Here is a 26,227-nt window from a genome sequence, read left to right on the forward strand (position 1 = left end):
ACATACAATGTTGGATATGTTCGGATTTACCTCCCGTACACTTCTTGTAAATTATGTATAAAAGAGGTTTTTGACTAATTGCAAAAAAAGGGGGCTGGTAGTAGTTTTCAATTTAGTTTTTTCAAAATTTCTCAAATTCCAAATTCTTGAAAAGTTTAAAGAAGAAATCTTCAATTGCACAATATTGAACAATAAATTTGTAAGATCTTGACATTTGTTTTGTGTCAGAAACTCATATTATGTCAATTTTGTTTTATCACAATCCAAACGCAGAGCCATAAATGCCCCAACTGTTAAGGGTTCAACCTCTGCTGTTGTATAAAGCTGCGCCCTGCGGAGCACCTAGTTTGAATAAGCTTTTGACGGTCTTCGACATAAGTTTTCCCCTCATTATTTTTTGCCATTTGTTATCATCTAACGAACAATTGATGTGATATAACATTAGTCCGCATACTATTCAACTGTTCTATCCATTGTTATTTAAACTGTTAATGCATTCAATTACCACTTTCTCTTGATTAATATCTTATTTGTTTAGTTTTTGTCACATTTTCTATTCCATTTAACTGTTTTCTCCCTTGATATTGCTTTTATAGAGTGTCAATTGTTTACAGGATTATAATAAGCTTGAGAATAAGAAATTTCTTGAACGGAAACTGGAAACCTATAGTTCATTAATTATAGTTTCGTCAGTCATGTTTATTTTGTAAATTATTTTTTTATAAGTAAGATGTTAATTTTAATTAGGATTATACATTGTAACACAATGTTGACTGCTGTACTCCTATTTTTGACATTTTTTTACCTCTTATGTCTGTTTGTTTGGTTCACAAATTGTTGTCAATATAATGGAATTTGATATGACTGTCATTTAAGTGAGAGGTTGAGTAAGCTTTAAAAACAGGTTTAATCCATCATTTTGTACCAAAGCAGGAATAAGACAGTTGTTATCCATTCCTTTGGTGTGGTTGTGCTTTTGATTTTGTCCTTTGAATATGAACTTTTCGTTTTGAACTTTCCTATGAGTTCAGTTTTCTTGTGATTTTACCTTTCACATGTCTTAAAGTCACTTTATACTGCTTCTGTAGTAAACGATATAACTAACAAAATCATCTAAAATAAATGCTCAATATTTTTTTTTTATTCAAAGTCAATATCACAGTCCTCCATTTCTGTACTGTACATTTCAAAAAATTTCTTTTTATACCAGTTTCTTCCAGACACCTGTTAAATAATAAAACTCATTTTAACGGTATTAAATATTGAAAAGAAATAAACATTGCAATTTTTATTGCATAAAATATTTTAAAATAAGTTAAACAATGGACTCACAGGTTTTGAAAATAAAATAAAACGTTGAACTATCAAATTAAATGTATATGTTTTAGTTATTGACCAAGCAAGTCAGTATATTGGATTTCATCTGCACTGCTTGTGTGACCCTGATACGTCGATACGTCGTTCGGGTTAAAGGGTCACACGAGAACATCAAGTCAGATTGCGGATTCAGGATTTTTTTTTGGGGGGGGGGGGGATAGGTTGTCCATCCTTGAATTGGTCAACATAGCATTTCTAGTCTCGCTACAATTGCTGATATTTTTTAATTCTATAGAATGCATGTAACACCCCTTTCAGAATCCAGAAAACGCCCCTAAAGGTAAAAATAGATTTGAACTGTGCAGTATATCTGAGTAATGTTCACCTAATCACATAATTTTTTTAATGACCAGGGAAGAGGATTAAAAGTTGTAATTAAAATCAAAGTTGTAAAACAAAAATAACAATAAATGTTGTCTAGCCTCTAAGGATTTTTTTTTAACCTTGAATGTTAGAATTAAACCTTGTTTTCGTATATTTCATTACAGAACCAGTGACTACAATATACTTGAATAAGAAGTTTACACAGTCATTATTGTATTAATGTTTAATTAATACTAATTAGATAATGGAAAATTTCAGATGGTATTTTTTTGTAAATTGCTAAGTTATATACCTTTTTCTGGATTTAAAGTCATTTAGAGATATACATGTATATACATATTTTTATTTTCACTTTTTAATAATTCTACACTATATATTGTGTGTCTTAACTTCTAAAAGAGGGACGAAAGATACCAAAGGGACAGTCAAATTCATCAATCTAAAACAAACTGACAACGCCTGCCTAGCCAAGATCAGATGTGCATTTTGTGTTTCACATGAAGTCAAAAATGAGTATCACCTCAGAGAAAAACCCTTTTGATATTTTGGTTCAAAAATGGTTTAAATTGTGAAAAATTGCCATCGCTAGGCTAACACTGGAAGCATTTATATAATTACATGCAGTTTTTAGAAGAAAAAAAATCATATTTTTATTAAATAAATGGTGTTCCTGTACATGTTGCCATTTTATCAGGTTTATCTATCAAATGATGCTTAACTTCGAGGAAAATGGAAACAAATACATTTTGATACTGTCTACGGATAAGACATTCTATTGATATTCAATTAAATGCTTTCAAAGATGATTGTTAAAGTTAAGATTAAAAGTTAGCAATTAAATTTTAAGCTGTGTTTTTGAAATTTTGGAAAATATAAAAATGTACCCATAATTCTTTACATATCTCAATAAATTATTGATTAAACCAAAATGAAGACACATTCTTTTAACTGAAATCCATATATCTGACTGTTTAAAACAATCAAATTATTATTAAAACTCAATTTTGACATAGTTGAATGTGTTCTCTTGAAAAAATAACATACATTTTACCTATCAAATTAGGCTGAACTCAAGAAAATTGGATACAAATATATTGTGGTAATGTCTACGGACAAGACAATTTCAGTTAAAACAAAATCTGTTAGAATTAATCGTGACTATATTTATGTTGAAAATACTGAGTTTTAATTTGAATAGATAACTTTCATCACTTATAAATAAGATGTAAGTTCCATAACAGACAAATAATCGAATTTAATACTTGTTATGTACAAGTGTCTTGTCCGTAGACACGTCCCCATCTGCTGTTAATACTGAAATGCAAAAGATAAAGTTAGAGAGAGAGAAATACTTTTTCTTCATTTGATTTAGTTAATCTTTTAAGGTATGCAGCAACTGGAATAAACAATATTGAAGTAAAATAAGGTATGCTTTTTATGACTGATAATCTGACACTTTTTAAAATCCACTCCTGTAAAGTAATTTTACAGAAATTGAGAACACTTAAATTACCATTTATTTATTAAAAATAAGATATTTCTAAGTTTAAACAACACATAGGACTAATAAGACCCATAAAGCCAAGAAATATTGATAAAAAGACATGTCTACGGACAAGACATGTGTCTACGGACAAGACATTCTGACATATTTTTGATTTTTTTCCTCTATTAATAGATGGTAGAAAAAAATGTTAGTAGTGTTCTCATATCTACAAAAGAACAGGAACTTAGCAATGCAACATTAATGTAATCATGCTTCCAGTTTACTAGGGAATGCATGTCTACGGACAAGACATTTTTTCACTTTATTTGTATATCCAACTTTGATGGCATATATTTCCAGCTAGGGTACTGCAATTTTGATAAATGAGGCAGTTTTTGATAATGTATATACTAGAAGAGAAAACAAAACACATAATAGCATAAATTTGATTTATTTTTCTCTTTTATCACTACACTGAGCAAGCTAAAAACAACAGTACAAAATTCCATAACATGCGCATAGTATTCAACTTTTTATCATAACTTTGTAACCACTGAAGATTTTTTGTTGCAACAACCAGTAAAAGAAAGATGAATAAATTGTCTATAACAGTGAACCAATAAGGTAGTTAAAACTAAGTTCACTTATTAACTATCAATTGATAAAAACAGCGAAATTTTAAATGAAACAACATAAATGAAAAATTGGCCCATTTTCAGCGTGTATTTTAGTGTTTTTTTTCAAAACGGTAACACCTATACACGATATTTGATATTCATTGTGAAACCCTACATTCTCTTCTTCAGTTCAAAGATGTATTACTTATGTAAAGTTTATCTTCTTGTCTTTACAAGCCTATAACATAGACCAAATATGAAATGCACATCTGATCTTGGCTAGGCCGCATGGCTAAAAATGAAAAAGACAAACAGAAAAACAATAGTACACATGACACAACATAGAAAACTAAAGAATAAACAACACGAACCCCAAAGAACAACTATTTCTCTCTTCTTTTTTTTCTTAAGTTTTTGTGCTTTTAGGTTGTTGAAACATTTTTTTTTTTTGCAGCTTAACTTTAATCAAGTTAAGCAGGTATTTTTTTTTTAATTTTTATAAAAATATACAGTACACACAGAGAGGATGTAATCTCATACTACATACACTGTGTAAAAACTTGGTGTCACACTAGGAAACTCCAGCAACACTCTCCAAATCTTGGGAGGAAATTGGGAGAAACTTGGAGTAATTCCTCCCTAAAACTCCTTAATTGTTTATTATCTTGGTGTGGTTTCTCCCAACACCATGATTTTTATTGCTATGTTTACCTTTAAAGTGTGCAAGGAGTTGATGACTACAATAAACATTTCTTGTGTTTCCAGTCACAAAAATGATGAAAAGTGTCAGATTTGTTAAATTTAATCAGAGATATATTATAATATGATTTTATTAAAGAATCCTGCACAACTTTATTTATTAAAAACATATTCAGCATTTGTTCTGACAGTGTTGTTTTTTCATACCTAAATAACATAATTAAAACAAACAAAACATCACTTGTAAGTTGAGTATAATTAATAGAAAATAAAGACATATATATTTTAATTAAATTCATTCGATTTTTTTTTATAACTTTAAATAATAAATGAAGATGTATGAAATTTATCTACATTATTTTATTTTATTCATTTTTTTTGTTGTCTCATTACTATTATTTTTTCCTATGTATATATTAATATCTACATGTTTAAACTGACTATAAATACAACTTATTGTAAATATCAAGTTGCCATTCTTAATTATGAGATTATGAAAGAATGTAAATAATTTTCCAATCTAAAAATACTTTTTGGATATAACTTTTAAAAATCATTTCATTAACCTTTTTTATAGCTTTCAGAAATATAACTAAATGAGAAATGTTTGAAATAGGAAACACAGGAAACAGTGTGACACTGTGTTACACCAGAATCAGTGTTGGGAGTATGAGATTACATCCTCCCTGTGTGTACTGTAGCTTTGAAGCTTGCACTTGGGAATCATTTAATCGCTCATTTTTTTAAAGATATTTTTACAATTTAACTTTTGACTGGAAAAAGTAGCTGCGATTCTTAAACAATTAACTCTAACTGTTATCACAGAGATATGTCTGGCTTTTTTGTAATTTTGATAAGGGCTATTCCAGAAAAAAATGTATGGAGGGGTTGGAAGGCAGTTTTTGTCAGCACCCGCCACCCGACCAATTGTAATTGAGAATTTTAGTGCATTATAGTGTGAAAAGTTGCTCTGATACCCATCACCCATGTATTATTAATACACTGTGCCTTCCAACCCCCCCTCCCCCCCATACATTTTTTTCTGGAATAGCCCTAATGCATATGTTGAAATTAAAATAGCAACACTTTAACATGTAAGTTTTGCAAATATTCAAAGTCAGTGAACCATGACTGAAGGTAAATGACTTAACGATTTCCATGGAAATGAGATGTGCCAATGCTAATACAACTGCATACCAAAAAGCATTGACTTATCATAAGTTAAGTTCCCTTTAAACCAACCTAAACAGTTAACACAAACCAATACATGTAAACTAAGCAAAATTTCAAAGTCAATAAATCATAACTGTGGGGACAGGGTAAAAAAATATCCATGGTAATGAGATGTGCCATGCTAATATATATATATACATACAATTGCATACTAAATAAATCGACCTAAACACAAACTAATACATGAAAACTAAGCAAAAGATTCAAAGTCAATAGACCATCACTGAGGGGGCAGGGCCAAATAATTTCCCTGGAAATGAGACATGCCAATGCTTACACAACTGCTACCAATTATCATTAACTAACCAATAGTGGTACCCCATAAACTGACCTTATCACAAATTAAACTAATACATAAAAACTAAGCAAAAATTTCAAAGTCAATAGATCATGACTGAGGGGCCGGGGCCAAATAACCTACATGGAAATGAAAAATGCCAATGCTTATACAACTGCATACCAAATATCTATGATTTAACACTAGTGGTTCACCATAAGCAAGACCTAATCACAACTAATACATTGTTGACGCGGCTGTCGCCGCCGGAAACAGCATACCTATGTCTCGCTTTTTGACTTTGTCAAGTGAGACAATTACAAAAGCAAGAAAAATCTTGGAAGCTCTTCAACTAAATAGAAATTATCTGATGAATATATTGAAGACATATCTACTGCTGGTTCATATTCTGGACGCCAGTCTTTGCTCCTTTATAACAGTACAAACCATTAAAGTCTGAAATGGCCTATATATGTACTCGACTGTACTGATTTTTACTCGACCAGTCTGAATTGGTCTGACTTTTACTTGATATTACTCGACCCCAGTCTGAACCATACTCAACTGTACTAAATCGTACTTGACCCTTATCTTTGCCATTGAAAATAGTCTGAACTATTACTCGACCAGTCTGAAACAGTCTTAACCCTTTATTGATATGTACTCGACCTATTTTTCCAGTCTAAACCATACTTAACTAAAGGTCTGAACAATACTCGACCAGTCTGAGCCATACTAGACCAAATAACCTCTACTTTTTCAATTGTTAAAATAAATTTCTTTTTTAACTGACACATATAACAACATGAACAACAGCCAACAAAATGTATAAATTGTTTAACCTTACATTAGAAATATATCTATTATTATATTCAGGATAAAAAATAAATATTATATATCATTTATATCAAAAAGGGATAAAATCAAATAAATAAATAAAATTGTTTTTCTGAGTAGTGGTGAAATATAAAGTATAACTCTGCTTGGGGCAAACTCATAAATAAGATATCACCTGGTCAGAGGTATTAAATTCTAAATAACAGTTATTCAAAATTGCAACATCCTGTTTAACTTAAAAAAAAACAAGGCCTTTCGAATATACAAGATAAGTAATTCATAATTAAAAGAAAATAGGACTTTATTTTTACCTACAGGTATAACACACATGTACTGAGGCAATTAGACCATATTAAAGTGCTTAATGAATGCCATGTCTATAATTTGACAAAAAATACTTAAAATCAATTGAAATAAATTTATACTGTTACTTTGGAACACATTTCCTTTTAAGGAACGCTATGGAAATTCTATTATCATAATTATATTAAATTCTTGGTTTAATAAAACAAAACAATTGAGGTATCATTTTTTTTTTTATTTATTAAGTTGTTTTATATACTATTTTATATAAATATTAATAAAAAAAACATTCACTGCATTATTAACTAAAGTCAACTGACAACTAGGCTTAAGTTAATGGTGAAAATAGTCCAGTTAGTTAGCTTAAAATACTTCAGAAATATTCATAAATTTGTTTTTTAGATAATTTGATCAGCTTGTTTTATTTATATTTAAAAGTTGATATATATTAATATGTAAGTGTTGATTAATATGGTGTTGAAGTTATATTATAATTGATTATTGTGAAATTTTAATTTCAATTCTATATGGAATACATTTTTAATATCAAGTTGTTGTTCAAATTTCATTTTTTATATTAAAGATTTCCTCAATTGATCAAATTCAGTTGATAGATACAAAGAATAGGTCTAGGTTGGTTAAGAATTAGTCGAGTATGGTTCAGACTAGGTCCAGTATGCATGGTTCAGACTAGGTCGAGTACGGTTCAGACTAGGTCGAGTAAGGTTCAGACTAGGTCGAGCATGGTTCAGACTCGTATAAAATGGTTAAGAACTGGTCAAGTACAAATTCAGACTGTTAAGTATGGTTCAGACTACAGTCGAGTATTATCAAGTAAATTTCAGACCAATTCAGACTGGTCGAGTAAAAATCAGTACAGTCGAGTACAGATATAGGCCATTTCAGACTTTTATTAGTTTGTAGTGTAAATTATTGTATGCTGGTTCATATTCTGGACGCCAGTCTTTGCTCCTTTATAGCCGAACAGATTTATCAATTTTACATAGCTCAAATTATTGTATGCTGGTTCATATTATGGACGCCAGTCTTTGCTCCTTTATAGCCGAACAGATTTATCAATTTTACATAACTCAAATTATTGTATGCTGGTTCATATTCTGGACGCCAGTCTTTGCTCCTTTATAGCGGAACAGATTTATCAATTTTACATAACTCAAATTATAGTATGCTGGTTCATATTATGGACGCCAGTCTTTGCTCCTTTATAGCCGAACAGATTTATCAATTTTACATAACTCAAATTATTGTATGCTGGTTCATATTCTGGACGCCAGTCTTTGCTCCTTTATAGCCGAACAGATTTATCAAATTTACATAACTCAAATGATTGTATGCTGGTTCATATTCTGGACGCCAGTCTTTGCTCCTTTATACTACATTGGCTAGAGGTATAGGGGGCGGGTTGAGATCTCACAAACTTGTTTAACCCCGCCGCATTTTTGTGCCTGTCCCAAGTCAGGAGCCTCTGGCCTTTGTTAGTCTTGTATTATTTTAATTTTAGTTTCTTGTATACAATTTGGAAATTAGTATGGCGTTCAATATCACTGAACTAGTATATATTTCTTTAGGGGCCAGCTGAAGGACGCCTGCGGGTGCGGGAATTTCTCGCTACATTGAAGACCTGTTGGTGACCTTCTGCTGTTGTTTTTTTCTATGGTCGGATTGTTGTGTCTTTGGCACATTCCCCATTTCCATTCTCAATTTTACTGATGTTTTCCATCCAAATGTAACCTTTGCCACTCTGGTGACAGTTGGGAAAAATAAATTCCTTTTGAAATGTAATTTTACAGAATTCATTATAATTATATCAAATGTAAACAAAAATGATTGTTCATATTTATTATTACATCAAGATCGGCATATGGAAATGGGACAATGGCTAGATGCAAAATAAAAAGTTAGCTTGTTTGGAATCAGAGTAAAAAATTACTCGGGGAAAAAAAAGTTGAAAAGTGACGAAAAAATTTGTCATCTAAACAATTTGAAGCCTGTTTTTGGTGATTATATATATGATGATAAAAATTGGCTGGTAATTATAGCTTTTATGTTTTGGTGTAAACAAAACTGTTCATGACCTTCCATACCTGCCAACTGCACTCTATGCGTGGGAGTTCCCCCATGGAGGCTCCCAAATGGAAATTTTCAAAGAGCAAATTTGTCCACAATTTAATACTAAATAATTAATTTTACAATGGCTATAGGGTTGTAAAAGTATGAAGAAGCCAAAAAACAACATTAAAATGTATTTGAAGGCCCCCTTGAAGGTTTTGTAGAACTATAAGAGCCATCTTGCTCGTGAAACCCCCATGGGCATGTTGAAAAGTTGGCTGATATGACCTTCATAATTAGCAACCAACGCATGTATTTTTAGCACATGAAAAAAAGGGAGATGTGAAGTAAATACATTTGGTTAAAACAAATCTTTAAATTTTAATAAGAGTTCTTTCCCCTGGAATACTTGAATAAATGATTTATTGGTTATAGCTTCATAGAACAAGTACTTCGTGTAGTCCGAGTACATGATACAATCATGGGGTCTTTTTCATATTAAACATGTCTTTAAAAGTGAACTTGAAGTAACCTTTGAAAGGATACTAGAACTAAATATTTATAGACTGAGTGTCAACTAACCATTCTTTTGGCCCAAAAAGTAAATTGTGAAAACTAGATGTACTTAATTATCACCCTTATTTCAAGAAAACAATGTTAACATCGAACAATACTTTTTTACATGGGAACTACATGTAGTATATTAAGCAGTTCAGCAACAGTACTTATTATTTATAAAGTTTATGTAAGGTAAATAAGGTAAATAAGGCATGAAAAAAGTTTCTGTGGTTTCTACTGGAGGGGTTTTATCGTACTGTATAAAGTTTAGCATTTAAATGTATTAGTATCAGATCAAGATGTGTAAGTAGTTAAGTTAATTCCAATTTTTTTTCAAAATTAGTACAATGTATATAATAAGTGACTCCTATGTTAATCATAAGTATTTATATGTGTTTGAATGATAAAATATGTACAATTATTGAAAATAACAAGAATATGTCTATAGTACATGGATGCCCTATTCGCACTATCATTTTCAATGTTCAGTGGACCGTCAAATTGGGTAAAATCTCTAATTTGGCATTAACAGTAGAGAGATTATATCATAGGAAACATGTGTACTAAGTTTTAAGTTGATTGGACTTCAACTTCATCAAAAACTACCTCTACCAAAAGCTTTAACCAAAAACTTTAGCCTGAAGAGGGACAGACGGACGGACAAATAAAAGAACAAAAAAACAAATGGACAGATGAATTGGCACACAGACTAGAAAACATAATGCCCATATATGGGGCCTGAAAATTGTATGGCAAGAGAAAATATCATGTAACTGCAAGCAATTAATCCTATTTCTGTGTTTGTCTTGTTTATAACCATGCAATAGACAACTTTTAAGTTTGTTGCAAATCCGTCAAAAACTTTGGTTTTAATGAACATCAATCATGCGTTTAGGGATGTTGTCACTTCCATTCCTTTGTTGAGCAATAGGTTGGAAAAAGATAAATTAATGCTATATTACACGAATTATTCAGCAAATTAAATTCTTATAATTGATATTCAGCACTGCTATCATAAGGGAATTGTGATTAGGTACCTCCGGAACAAATATTATTTCTAGTTTATCCTGCATAATGACAATCACTAAGACGCTTGATGAACATAAATAATGCAAGGATATAGGCGTTCTCCTCTATGTGGTTAATGTCATCATAAAGGCCCACATAATTGAAGTGTTTTTTCCTTGACGGACAATCTCAAAAATGGTCTATTGAATTAAGAGTTAAAATATTCTTAATTTGAACAAGCAAGGGGAGTGATAATTCTAAAAACAAACAACATGATATACTTAAAGACTACAATACATGTACCAGTACATAATGAATACCTTTTGAGTTTCATTCTTGTTACTGTTCTTGATATATATTTGGATATTTCCTTGATCTTCCTGCTCTGTAAAATAGTATAAAATATTACATATATATTAACTGTTATAACTTAATATTTTGGCTGCATTTTAGATGCACCTTCATTTCTTATAACATAATTAGGTCTTTCCACTTTTCTGTGGACAGACCTATTGTTTTTCTTCTGATTATTATTTTTTTTTTCTGCCGCCAAATTTTGTTCTTGCGATTAACATTTGTTTCTCAATATGTCGCTTAGATATTAGGTATATGACATGTATGATATCGAACAGTTTATGCGCTTTTGAAATTTACCCTGCATAACCGAATACTTTTCTTTGTAGGAGTTATCTCCCCAAACACTGTTTTCCTTGTGTCCACGACTCTTTCTAAAAGATTACGACAAATTTATTTTACAAAATTGCTCGTTATATCCTTAGCATGATTTGTCCTCTTTTGACTGAAGCGATATGAACACTCCATATGAGAGTTATTTCCCATTATGCATTTGATATAAGTGATATGCATTTCTATCTTGTAAACCATAAGTGATAGAGACCTAGGATCTTTTGATTTGAGGTCCTTGGTCCAAAAATATTAGGTCAAGGTCAAAGGTCAAAGTCATATTCTTATTTTTGAATTTGGCTTATTTTCACTCATTTCATTAACCTTATAAGATATCTACAAATTATTTTGACTTAATTGTTAGTTGCGACATGTCGTAACTTAATAATTTTAGTTGAAAGGGTGCGTAGACAATGAATGGCAGTTTTCGGCCCTATCATATCTAAAATTCTGTTTAAAGTGATATAACTTATTTACCATACATATTAGAGACCTAGGGTCTTTGATTTGAGATCGGCAGTTTGTGACCTTGAAATTTAGGTCAAGGTCATAGGATATTTTGACGTTCTAGATTTTGACCTTTGCTTTAAATTCATATATCTATACATCATAAAGCCATATGAACTGACATTTTAGACTGATTTTTAATATTTTAATATTAAAATAGATATTAACTGGTGGAAAGACCTTCAATTGTTCTAGGAATACGTAATTTTTCCCTTTGGAATCAATATTCTTCTGTCAGCTGTTCCATAAGTGCGTCTGTAGTAGTTATTGTAAAAGTACGGATTTCGCTCATAGCTGGTATGTACACGTATGTTCTGTATCTCCCTCCTTTAGTAGGAGCACCACCATGGGTTATGGTGTAAAAAGGAAGACATTTAACACACTGTATAGATACAGATGTAATGTGAGCATTTGCCTATCCAGTTTCCCTGCCTGGCCGTGACAGGTCTTACTACCAGAAAGTTAAACTTCCCCAAAACAATAAGTACAATGTAATAAAGCATACGAACACACCCACTCACCTGACTCGCTCATCCTCAAAAATATAAAAAATGCATAATATGAAAAAACATTATATACAAAATAAAGGATAAGGTCACCCCGGATGCCGTACAAATGCCTAGACAACGAAAGAGAAACCGGAGAGGACATACTTGGAATCCAAACCGATACCACTAAATGCCCAGCTGTATTCCTGGTAGAGGAAAGCCGAAAATCCTATGATAAAGGATCTCAGAAAGAAACTACCGATCCATTAGGGGAACAGCTAAAACCCTCAGACATCAAATAGATTGGTCTGATAGTTTCCCACATGGAAACTACTAATGGATCCCATCTTGACTACATGTCTCAAACACATGGCTGGTTAGGTTCAGATCCGTGGTTTAGAAATCGGTCAATGGCGGAAAAATGCAAGAAAATTTACAAAATTAAACGATGTTTGACAAGTTATTTGGAAAGGAACATGACGTTTTTAATGCAATAAATGGATTAAAAATTTACTGGAGGCAGGGTTGGCAAAAACCCGGGTTTTATGAGTATTGCCCAGCCCAGTGGAAAATACTGGGAAAACCCGGGTTTTACTGGGTTTTAATGGGTAATACTGAGCAATACTGGGTAATATAAAATACTGGCCTGAATTTTAAAGAGGATTCAGTGATCAAACTCAATTGCAATACATTTAAGATATTAATAAACACATTTTGATTTATAAATTAGTTTACTTGTTTGAGAGTGATAATACAAGTGTATATACATTTGAAAAAGTACTATTCTTGCAACTATGAGACAAGTAAACATGTAGGCACACATTACACAAATATTAATGGAAAAGGCCTTTTTCAATAATTCTCTTCTGAAAGTCTATTAAATCACCCTCCCGTCTAGATTGGTCAAACTGTATTAACATAAATAAGTTATTCAAAGAATTCATTTTTCAAATGTATATATCTTGCATTAAGAATTAACAAGAAAATGTAAGAAAAATTACTTTTGCATAATATATATGTACATCACAAATTAATAAATAATTATTCAAATTAGGACATTGATATGTTTATATAACAATATTCAGCCTTTTCATTTCTATAAGGGTTAATGACTTGACCCTGTAGGGTGTTTATTTAGCAATATGATTGCATAGACATTTAAATTTATAGAAGTAGTGGAGAAAAGAATGAAATTGAATTTTCAATCTTCTAAAAACATGACTCTCAATGGTTATCTGTATAAAATGTATATGTTTAGCTATAATACTTTGAAACTACAACAAGACTTTACTATTTTGTGTTAAAATAAGCTTAAAAAGTCTTATTGCCCAGTATTACCCAGTATTGCCCATTTCAGGGAGTATTGCCCAGCCCGGGAAAACCCAGGAATTCCCACCTGGGTTTTCCCGGGCGGGTAATATTTTGCCAACCCTGACTGGAGGCAACTTTTATCACGTTTAAATGAAGTAACAAACTTATTTTGCCGCCGAAATTTAGGTTGATGTACGTTTTCGAGTAACAAGCACCGGAACTTGCGGAAATGCACGAAGTGATAAAAAGTTGTATTTTTATCAAATAACCTGCTATACACTGCAAAGACAATGCTTCAACCTGTTTTCTTAAGATAATGAATTGTTTATGTCTAAATTTTTTTAATTATCAATAAAAAATTGATGTTTCATCATCTTCGTAAAAATTGAAAATGTCCGATGACGGAAGCGACTGAAAGCGAGTATCGTCAAGAACAGGGCGACTTGTTTTCGCTTTTGAGGGTCGGGAAAGCGACTTCTTAGCCCAAGTCGCCTGGTAGCGTGAGCCCTGTTTAGACATGCAAAATATATATATTTAATGTTGTAAAATGCAAATGTTTTAAATGGTAGTGTATACATTATGTAAGTCAAAAATAATTTCAATATTTTCTCAGCAACACAAATCATGCAAAAAAGACACCATATCTTCCAAGATATATAGCATGTATAGTTTATAGTAGTTTTACAAGTTCTTGTTTTCCTAAAATTTTTCAATTCATACTTTTAACATGTTTAACATATATGTACATTTTAGCTCTTATGATAAAAATGAATACAGTAAAAAAACTGCAAAAAAGCAGATGTTTTAAGGCCAGAAACTCCAAAACAGGTTGACAGATTTTTTTCCAATTCTCAGATTACAAATGTCATGAATGTAGAGATATTTACATGATGAAATTAAAAAAAAATCAGAATATTAAAATTGATAAAATAGATAATGAACAAAATAATATATGTTAAAATGTTATCAATGGTTATGGTGCTCCTTTTTGTGATATGGGCATTAAAAAAAATTGGCAGGAAAAGGCTGACTTGGACGTTCACCATACATTTGCATTGGTCTTTTTGGGGTCTAAAATAAAAAGAAAAGAAATCTAGAATCGACTCAACTTATGATACATGACCTTTTAAGAGCTGTTGAAGTCTTATATGAAAAAAAAACAATGGGTGTTATGGGGCAATTTTTTTTACTTTGTAATGTATTAAAAAACAAAGGAGTCTAAACATCTAAAACAAACTCCTAAACCTAAGTAACTAAGTACATCCTTAAGCGCAACTTATGAGTCTTGTACATGTTAACAAAACACTGGTCATACTATGATATCTTACATGTATATGTTTTTATATATATGCCAATTATTGTGTATAGTGTGCACAAAATTTCAAGACTTGATTAAGGGGTATATGTAACTTACCCTGAAGCAGGAATTGAATCATTCTCCACATCTACTTCAAACTCATCTCCACTGGGATCTATATCGTAATAAAATTTTGAAGTTTTAACAACTTCCTTAAATACGTCTTCTCCTAATCTTTGTATGAGGCCACCAGTGCCTTTAAGGATTTGAATGGCATCATCAGACAGCTCTGTGCAGAATAAGTTGTGATGGATTAACATCCAGAGATCAATAATTGTTGAAAATTCTAACTTGTCCTTGTTAAAAACTTTAAGAAAGTCTTTCTTCTGTATTTTTAACAGGTAATCATGCTGAGCATTATACAAAACCACCATATATTTGTGTCTATTAATGGCACAGATAGGTACCATTGAAGAACCATAATCCTTGTTTCCACTGTAGGCCAAGACCCTTTGTTTATGCTTCCACATTGATAAAGAGATGGCTTGTTTACAAACTTGATTAATATCTACATCATTAAAATTTTCACCATTGTTTTCATCACAGATCTCGTCTTTGTCATCGTTATCATTATTTTCATCATTAGTAATCCATTTTGGGTGAATTCTGTTTGCATCAGGACTGTCTTCTGGTTCTCCAATATGAAACACAGCAGCTGTATTTGCTTGAGAATCTAAATACATGTCCTTGGTTGTTGGAAACAATGTGATATCTGCACTTCCATAAAATAGACGGGTACTTCCTGAAAAAAAAAATTTAAAATTACAAAAGTGTTTAAAGGACCCTTAGCATTTATTCATTGTTAATTGCCTAATGTCCAGTGGCAAATATTTCATGTATGTCCAGGTTACCCTCTAGCATGTTGATAAAACAAATGTGAAAATATGAATGTTATTTCATGTACAGGTATATGATGTTCATAATCATCAATGTACATGTACTGTGTTCTTCTCACCAGACGGGATTAATCATGTTTTGTATATGTGGTTTATGATAATATATTTGAACAGTCAGAAGAGATTTTCTATTCTCATTTAGGAATTTGTTGATCTTTTCTTTCTCTTTTATAATGTTTATATGTACATACCGGTACATCATGTACATGACATATCTTACCAAAATTTGTGTATCCATATTGTACTGGAGCGCCGCAGTCATGTGGTTGGTCTCCAGACAAGCTTGAATCTATGATATGATTTGTTGGATTATACAGGAGCTGTGAAAGAAGGTGACCAGTTATCAATGATGCAGTTTCTGTCTTTGTAAGTTTCATGCTGTTCAGTTTAGCAAGGTGTCTTTCATAGAGTTCTGAAAAAAGATATTTCTATAAATATACTAGTCATGCTATATACAAGGGACACAACTCTACCTTAAAAATAACTAACAGGATTATCATATTAACCTATACCAGTGATCATGGTTATAATACATTGTAAAAGGTTAAGTATTTGCACCTGCATTTGCTGTGTCTGAAAATTCTGCATGTTTATCGTTGATAATTGCAATAAAAAAAACATGTCTTCTTATATATCATGTATATTGTACAATGTTGTACATGTTGTAAACTTTTCTATTTTCAGGGTTTTTATAGCAAAGGTGTAGGTTAGGGTGGGGGGATCACGCTAACATGTTTAACCCAGCCACAATCTGTATTTATGTGCCTGTCCCAAGTCAGGGGCCTGTTATTCAGTGGTTGTCGTTTGTTTATTGTGTAACAAAATGTACATGTTTGTTTTTCGTTTATTTTTTGTACATAAAATAAGACGTTAGTTTTCTTGTTTGAATTGTTTTACATTGTCATTTCCGGGCATTTTATAGCTGACTATGTGGTATGTGCTTTGCTCATTGTTGAAGGACGTACAGTGACCTATAGGTGTTAATTTCTGTCATTTTGGTCCCTTGTGTAGAGTTGTTTTATTGGCAACCAACATAGCACGTTTTCTTTTTATATATATAACAATAACATCTTCATGCCTTATATATCATGTACTGTAGTACGCCGCTAGATTAAAACTGACGAGGAAAGGTAACACACGGCCAGCGAAAGCTCTTTTTTTGAGAGCCCAGGTGGTCGTGTGGTCTAGCGGGACGGCTGCAGTGCAGGCGATTTGGTGTCACGATATCACAGTAGCATGGGTTCGAATCCCGGTGAGGGAAGAACCAAAAATTTGCGAAAGCATATTTACAGATCTAACATTGTTGGGTTGATGTTTAGACGAGTTGTATATATATATATATTAAAAATTAAATACACAAAAAGAGTTTTAAAAGCAGCATTGTCTAGCGCTTTCATCCATCTTGGGACTTTTCAAGACTATGAACGTCGTTATGGGGAACACATTAGTATTATGACGTAACGTCATTGTTCGTAACATATTAGTAGTATGACGCGACGTTATTGTTCATGTAACTACTAAGCATTAAGCTTGGCGTCAAACACTTTTATGAATTTTCTCTCTATTTGTGTATTTAATTATTAATATATAATTCTGTACACTGCTTGAAAAGAAACTTTTTTTGTATATATATTATATATATTATATGATAATATACAGTACAGCCTGTGACTTCCTCTTAGTTATGTCCACCCTCTTGCATGGTCAACATCCAATGGTGAACATTTATTGGGGTATTCAATCTTGAGATGTTGGCCATTGTATTATATTGTCGATATTGCTGGACTGGCATGATACATATATTCTTGGTATACATTTACAAAGAATATTTCAATTAACCTAGGCCTTTTAGATAAAGATAATAATTGCAGGGACTTGAATGAATTAAGACTTTTAAAGTCCTTAATAAAAAATGAATTTAAAGAAAAGTCTAAAAATAATAACTTATGATAAAAACTGTAAACTTGATTGTGTCAATTAGGTAGAGAATTTTTGGTCATAATTTAGAAATAGAAAATATTGGACAATATAAAATTCCTAGAAAGGATAGAATGTGTAAACTGTGCCTCTTGTAGGTCAATGGAGAACACTCCTTCCTTGATTGTAAAATTAACAAAAAAACTTTAAGATAATCCATTTGAAAATTATTTACCTTCTCATTATAATGTCTCTAACCCAAGAACAAAAAGTAAAAGAAATGCTTAACCTCTAAAACATGGATCATGTTTAAAATATCATATGACAATAAAAATATTATCAAATTTTGCTGTAATAAATATTTCTAATACTTATCAAAATTTTATTCAATAAAGAAATAATAAATTGCCTAAATTGTATTTAGCGTAAGACAATCTTATTCATATGTTAAGATCAGTCTATCTACAATAATGAACCATTTTGATTTTAGAAAATTAATTCGAGAAACACCTTTGTCAAAAGAAAAAGGCAGGCATTGTAAATGTTTGCAGTATATTTAAAAATGATATTCATTTATTCTTCACTACCAAAAAATAGACTTAATATAAAAAATAACTTAAATTGATCAAAAATTATTTAAAAGGTATAATAACAAAACTAATAGTCAGGAGACAATTATTTATTAATTAAGCTGTTTGTTCAATTAGTTTCATTATTTCATTTTATTTTTGAATTTCTTGTCATAATCACAGTTATTAAATTTGACAAACACATACATGTATATTTTACCTGAGACACCTGACCTGTAAGTTATATAATTTTAACACTTCAATGCATTCAAGATTTCCCTTTAGCCTTGACTATTTTTTGAGTAATACCTTGTGTATTAAAAAAGCAACAGGGGGTATGATGATGGACATATAGGGCCACCATGGTGTACATATTTTTTATGGCCACCATTAATAAGTTAAAGTCACAGGTAGTACTGTAAACATACATCACATATGCAATAATTGGTTTTGCTCATTGTTGAAGGGTGCATAGTGACCTAAAGTTATCATTTTGTCTCATTGGCTATCAAATCTCATCTAAGAAAAAAACTCCTATTTTTACACAGCTCATTTCACTTGTCATTTTTTTATTTTATTTTCAAATTATTAAAATTAAAACAAAAATTATTCTGGCAGTGTTATTTGTATTATTCCTGAAAATATACTTCAGGATTTCTAAAGAAAATTTAACAATATATATTTAATTTAATGAATGTTTGGAAATCAATGTAAATGTTTGACAAATCATGTTTATTTATTGTATTTATGGAACAACTTGAAAACATTTGACTTGTAGTCACTATAATTACTGCTTGTAACCTCTGATGGTCAATTGATTATAACATCAATTGTGTTAATTAAAGGAATTAAAAATATAAGTGCAATCATATTGATTCAGTGTCTGCATATAAATTTTAAAAAACAAACCAATGTGATGAATGTCAATGAATGTAGGCTTGCCAACTATCCAAATTTTTCTGAATCTACATATCATTAGTATACATGGTATAAAACAATTCAAAATCTTGAGTTCCACAAAATTGTTTGTTAACTATTTAGAAGTTTTACTGATCGATGGACATATCTATATTAAAGTCTATCAAACATGATAAACTAACACAAAAACTGTCTCCCTACTACATTGTACTATTCTTATAGTAGATATCATAATGTTAATCCTTCAATATACAATGTACCATGATGTAACATTTTTTTCCAACAAATTTAGAATTTTAAACTATATACATGACATGCATGAGGATTGTAATGGGGGTACAAATACATGTACATGTACCTTCATGGCAAATAAAACGGTGAAAATTCTTGCCAAATGATGTTTGCAGTCAATTTTCATGCCTGGTGATAACATGAACACTTTCTTTTAGACAATTAAAAATCAACTGATACTGACGATTCACTTTAATTTTTTACAGTAACGATAATTATTTGAGACCTATGGCAATACATGATAAGAATATTTTGATGAATCACAGTATATTTTAACCAATTTGACACTAACAGTAGCCGAAATTTAGACAGTCTCTATATGGTTTGGGAAATGCCCTTGTGGGGCCAAAGAGTTCATGCATAAAGTTTCATTATGTTTGTTCAATGAATAGTAGATCATTGAAGAAGCAGATGTCCAAGAGGTAGACAGCCAAAAGAATGTTTGTGATTAGTGGGTCAGTTTACTCTCAATTCACATAATTCACACCCTTCATGTTCGCATCTCACATGCATCATTAACATGATTAACTAGGTTCATTGGCTCCAAATTATTCTTTAAATTAGAGAGAAGCGCTACTGTGATAGTTGCTACTGACCATGCAAGGGCTGTATAGCCAGTCGAAGTCGTTAAAAACTTCCATTTGTTGTTTGTGATACATGTGATAGTCCAGTTTGACATGATAAATTGTATTTACTGTTGTCATGATTATTGCTAGGATTTCAAAATCATGTGATTAGAGTACAACAAGGAGCTTTGGCTCACACATAAAAGCAAGCTACAAAGAGTCCCAAATAAACTTTCACATATCTATTCCACATACATTGTAACACAACAAAAAGGATGTGAACAGACCTAGGTTGAAAATGTGTAAGGTGCGAAACTGATTTTGGGCACATGGACCAAAAATTTTAAGAAAATCATGCCACAGTTTAAGAATTAGTATTATTACCCTTATTGCTATAAAATCTTTCCAGCGCTGTGAAAGCAGCACAATTATGATGGTCAACTGTTTCGCCATGTAAATAACCCTCAAGTGCATCATAACCTCTTGCAAATATATTTTCTGAATTTTCGTAAATAAATGGTTTGTCTTTTTCAGTTCTATTCCATGGAAATTGCCATATACTACTCCTACTAGTAAATGATTCGCCTAGATTATTTCCAATAACGTGTTCGTGAAACTTTTGTTTACAAACATCAGCTGTGGCAGCAATCAAAGTGTATTTGTGATTGTTTATGTAGTTTTCAATTTCATATTTCAATTGCAATTTTTGGGGTTCACTAATACCACATCTCTGATTAGTACATGTCGACGAAAATGTCTGTCGTAGTAATACATTAGCATGATTAGTGTTGACTAAATATCGCATTTTTTTCATTTTGTTTTGATTGCGAAGATTGCGGAGGAGGGAGAGCAACGCCATATTCGTTGTTGTGACAGCTTGTAATTTCCTCCGTTGATTTCGGAGCACCATGTGTTAAAACTTTATATTATTTACGCATGTTATGGTCACCCACTGCTTACAAAATTTTTATCAATAAACTGTTGAAGACATTTGAGAAAAACCAATTGGGGGCATATATTGGATGTACCTACTGCGGCATCCCAACTGTGGCGGACGATGTCACCTTCATATCGAAGAGCCCCACTGAGCTCCAAACAATGTTAGACATACAAGCATATTATGCGAACAAACAAAGATATTTACTAAGTGAACAAAAGTCGACGATTCTAGTACTCAACGACAAGGAAAATAGATCATGGTCACTAAACAACAAAGACTTATCAACTTCTGAATCAGCTGTGCATTTAGGAATTGAGAGAGACTCTACATCGAAATCAGGCTCAAAAGAGGTGATATGCAAGCGAGTGATTACAGCTAGAAAGACCACTTACTCTCTAATGGGTGCAGGGCTCCACGGGCTAAACGGTGTAAATCCACATGTTTCAGCACACCTTATTCAGATTTATGTGATACCCAGATTGCTGTATGGCCTAGATGTAATAAACATTTCAAGAAATGACATGGAGAAACTAGAGGTGTACCACAGGAAACTCATGAAACAAATTCAACACCTTCCAATAAGATCAGCCAACTCAGCATCTCTCCTTCTACTAGGACGAATTCCTATCATAGGTGAAATTCACAAGAAAATCCTTAAAACATTCGGGAATATCATCAGGAACGACGAATCAGTGGAAAAAGATATTGCGATCCGTCAGCTTGCCATGAAATCAATCAGCTCTGGAAGCTGGTTTCCAAAAGTAGCCGAAATTGCAGATCAATATAACTTACCTTCTCCGCATGATCTCATTGACAACCCACCAATAAAAGAAACTTGGAACAAGCTGGTCAATCAAACAATTAGCAGTCATTTCATTTTAACTCTACAACAAGAAGCAGAGAATAAATCTACTTTAAAATATTTGAACTTAAGTGATACAGTACCAGGAAAACCACACAACATCTGGACAAGCTGTGGTAATGAACCGTTTGCAATAATTATGGCACACTTAAAAGCCAAAATTGCAGTGGGAACAATCGTACTGCAAAGTTCAAAAGCAAAACATTCAAAGTCAGAAGTGTCACCAATTTGTCAGTTATGTCATATTGAGACGGAGGATATGATTCACTTTTTGATTAAATGCACAGTGCTGAAAACAACTAGATCACCATTTTTGCAGGAGTTAAAAACCTTTGTCAAAACATGCTTGAGAGGAGAGAATGACGAGACATTATTCCATGAATTGTTCAATAACAACGAGTATTTAGCTAGATTGATCATTGACTGTTCGTTTTTCCACTTTCTCAAAAATACAGAGAAAACTCGGATAGAAACAATCTCAAGAGGCTTATGCTACAAACTATACCAAAGGCGAGCAACTATATTGGCCGAAAATGCGTAATTATCACAGATTATGGGCAGGAGCTATTGTGAATGACTTAAAAGATGTAACAGTAGTGACAGATATTCCTTGAATCAATGTAAATATCAAGCGATTATAGGGATCCTTCTTAACCTTATGACTTAATGTAAATACCGTGTGATAAGATTTACATTTGTGTGTATATATATATAACTATTCCGTAATATGTGAGTGTTTATTTTTATGATGTTGGGATTTTAAAAGTCTACGCCGTTATACAAGGACGGTGGTTCTCCTACAATAGGAGGGAGATACAAAAGAAGAAGTTATGTGTCTAAAGATCTTTCCAACGAAGGAGTACCGTCATCGCGTAAACTAAAATACAACTCAGAACAGTATAAAGAATAAAAATTAAAGTCCTAAGAAACGAGTGACCGGTGAAAAATAATGTTCTTCCAATTCTTGAACCAATGCATACAAACATTATAAATTTAAAGTCTTCTGTGCACGAATTTATTTCGTGTAAATTTCGTATAATCGTTACTTTTTTTTTCAATCGGTCAGTGTTATTGTGAAAATATGGCAGGTAATTTAAGTTCGTGTTTTGAAGCCGAAGTTTAACGATTGTCACCTGTTTGTCAACAATCGACAAAAAATCAACAAAAAAGTATGGAAATTGAGCACGTGTTTAACATGTAAATTCAGATAATATTTTAATTTAAGGACATCCATGCGTATTGCGATCACCGGATTTTTACAAGATGGGTCACACTGAGGTCACTTTGCATACGGAAAATATGTCGGGGGAATTGCTATCAAAATAAAGTAAACTTCTTCTAAATATGAATAAAGTATATGTACAGAAATTTTATAATGAAAACTATCCATTGAGTTATAAAAAAACATATGCATTATTTTTTTTTAATTTGAGGTTTCTTATGACTTTAACTATGAAAAAACCAAGTGATTTGCTCATTGGCCTGTTATTTTTGCCGACTTATATATAATACAATTGTATCAAGGATAACTATGTATACAAATCCTTGATTTTATTATATATGATGTACGTCTCTGCTTTTATTTAATTTAATTTCATGATAGTAACTTTTTAACAAAATTTACGGGTTAAAAAAACAAGATATGTATTTAAATTCGAAGGCTTTTGACATATGCTTGATAACAAATTAATGTAATTATAGGTAGTTATTGTCTCTTTTAGTTTTATTTGGGGAAAAGCGGGAAGGGGTACATAATGTATGTACCGTAAGTCGGCACCTGACTTCTATGTTGGGGTTGAAATGAAAATCTTTCATTTTCAACGGGTTTTTATATTCGTTCTTATGCTTATTGTTACACCACTGCCTCAGCTAGGTTACGGGAGGGTTGAGATCCCGCGGGCTTAAATGTTTAACCTCGCTACATTCTGTAGGTGCCTGTCCTATGTCAGTAGCCGCGGTAAATCAGTGGTTGTCGTTCGTTGTTGTGTAACATATATTTGTTTTTCGTTTATTTTTTTTTTGTGCATTAATTAGGTCGTTAGTTTTTATTGTTTGAATTGCTTTAAATTTGTCATTAATTTTAGGGGCCTTTTATAGGTGACTATGCGGTATGGGATTTGCTCATTGTTGACGGCCCTACGGTGAACATTAGTTGTTAATTTCTGTGTCATTTTGTCTCTTGTGGAGAGTTGTCTCATGGGCCATTAATCCACTTTTTATTTTTTGTGCTTGCCATATCGCCCATGAAAATAAGATTGTAGGACAGAAAGTCACAGGACAGAAAGAAACAATTCAGTTTCGAGATTATTTTTCTTTTAAAAGATAAAACTTTTTTTCTTGGACTTTTGTTTTTAATGCAACTTTTTTTAAACAACATGTATTTAGAAAAAATCAATACTGATCAAATAATTGTTCAGAAAACAATTAAACAATTTGTCATAGTGGCTTAATGTGTATGTACATGTACGTAATGGCTACCTCGTGCCAAGAAATATTACTTGACTAAGCATGATTTCAATTTTAAAATCTTCATTTATCAAGGCTTAGGAACAATTTTCTTAACTGTAACATCAATAAATGTAATAAATAGTAGTTTGTTCAAGACCTTTCAAATATATATTAAAAAAATTACAACTTATGACAAATTATTTGTGACTTTTTGTCCCGTAAAATTTTGAACTTTTATCCGTTAATCAAAACCGTATATTTGACCCCATCATGTGGTTTTTTTTTTGCCGGGGTCGCATCGATTGCAAAATGTTTGTGACTTTTTGTCCAGTAAATTTTGAACTTTTAACCCTTAATCAAAACCGTATATTTGACCCCATCGTGTGTTTGTTTTTGCCGGGGTCGCATCGATTGGGTGCAAAATGTTAATAGATTAGGCATATAATTATATTTATACTGCACTCGTTCTTTTTGAGCAGCCAAATTGCGTTGACCGTATATTTCTATATGTCATATACGGTCACTGACATGATATCACTTTTCCTCATGAATATTTAAATATTGCCGAGATACAATTAATTATTCATACGATCTTTTCAACCTGTTCTTGTTTTCAATGTATACAACGACTCAAACTTATTTCCTTTGCAATTTTTATAAAAAAAAACATATTTCACTTGTTAATATGTTTGGTCTGCATACTATAAATAGTTATATTTATGCTTATTGTGGATATTTTAGTTCATTCTTAAACAAATTCGTTCACCATCGATTGCGAATTTCAACAGGTAAATGTACATTTCATCGTGTTGTATATTTCTCCGCCTGCATGATATGATGCCTTTTTATAAAAGGGGGAAGTTTCCCAATATTTCAATCAATGATGACATTAACACATTAAACAACAATTGAAAATGTTTTTTTTTTTTAGATTGCAGTATGAAGACAATAATAGTGCATTGACTTGACATATCAACGATATAAGGATTCGGCCCGAAACGGGGAAAAATCTCGGCACATCCTCGCATTTCCCCGTTTCTAAGCCTGATCCTTATATCGTTGGTATTTCGAGTCAATGCACTATTATTGTCTATGTTCACGAAAAAAAAAATGGTATCAAGGGCCACGCATTGAAAGCATGCGTAGAACTGTAGTTTCCATTTTTTTCTCTCCGTCTTTCCAGTCGTATGTCCGCTAAGAATTTTTGTAAACGCAAAAATCACTATTAATTTTTGGGACAAATAACCTTATTATAAACTAGGTTTAACGAGAACAGACTTGCTCAGCAGAGTATTAAAAGAGTGACAATTCAATCTTATACTTATGCAAGTTGAAGAACAGCGACATTAGTTTCTCTGCATACAAAGTGTTGCTGTATATTATATTTGTTCATTGTTTTGTTCATAAATCTGACCGTTTGATTTCTTGTTTGAAATGTTTTACATTTGCCAATTTTCGGGCCTTTTACAGATGACTTTGCGTTATCGGTTTTGCTTATTGCTTAAGGTTAAACGATGACCTTTAAGTGAGGTTACCAATTGATAAATTAGAATTTTTGGTTTACGCAATCGTTGCATGAATATGAACCATGAAAATAAGCAATATTCCCAATAATGGCTTATAAGCAACTATTATAAGTATTAATATGATTTATTTAATTGAAACATATGCTAAATGAAACAAT

General features: G+C 31.8%; 1 protein-coding gene across 1 annotated transcript; it reads right to left on the minus strand.

Moving 5' to 3' along the window:
• Positions 1–1,114: 1,114 nt before the first annotated feature.
• On the minus strand, positions 1,115–21,168 carry LOC139482052 (uncharacterized). Its single transcript, XM_071265698.1, has 5 exons — positions 20,678–21,168; positions 16,253–16,444; positions 15,194–15,878; positions 11,110–11,174; positions 1,115–1,224 (listed from the first exon to the last, which is right to left on the minus strand). The coding sequence occupies exons 1-4, from the start codon at positions 21,150–21,152 to the stop codon at positions 11,129–11,131; spliced, it is 1,398 nt and encodes a 465-aa protein (XP_071121799.1). The 5' UTR covers positions 21,153–21,168; the 3' UTR covers positions 1,115–1,224; positions 11,110–11,128.
• Positions 21,169–26,227: the final 5,059 nt, after the last annotated feature.

The sequence above is a fragment of the Mytilus edulis genome, chromosome 7, assembly GCF_963676685.1.
Source record: "Mytilus edulis chromosome 7, xbMytEdul2.2, whole genome shotgun sequence".
NCBI classification, from domain to species: domain Eukaryota; kingdom Metazoa; phylum Mollusca; class Bivalvia; order Mytilida; family Mytilidae; genus Mytilus; species Mytilus edulis.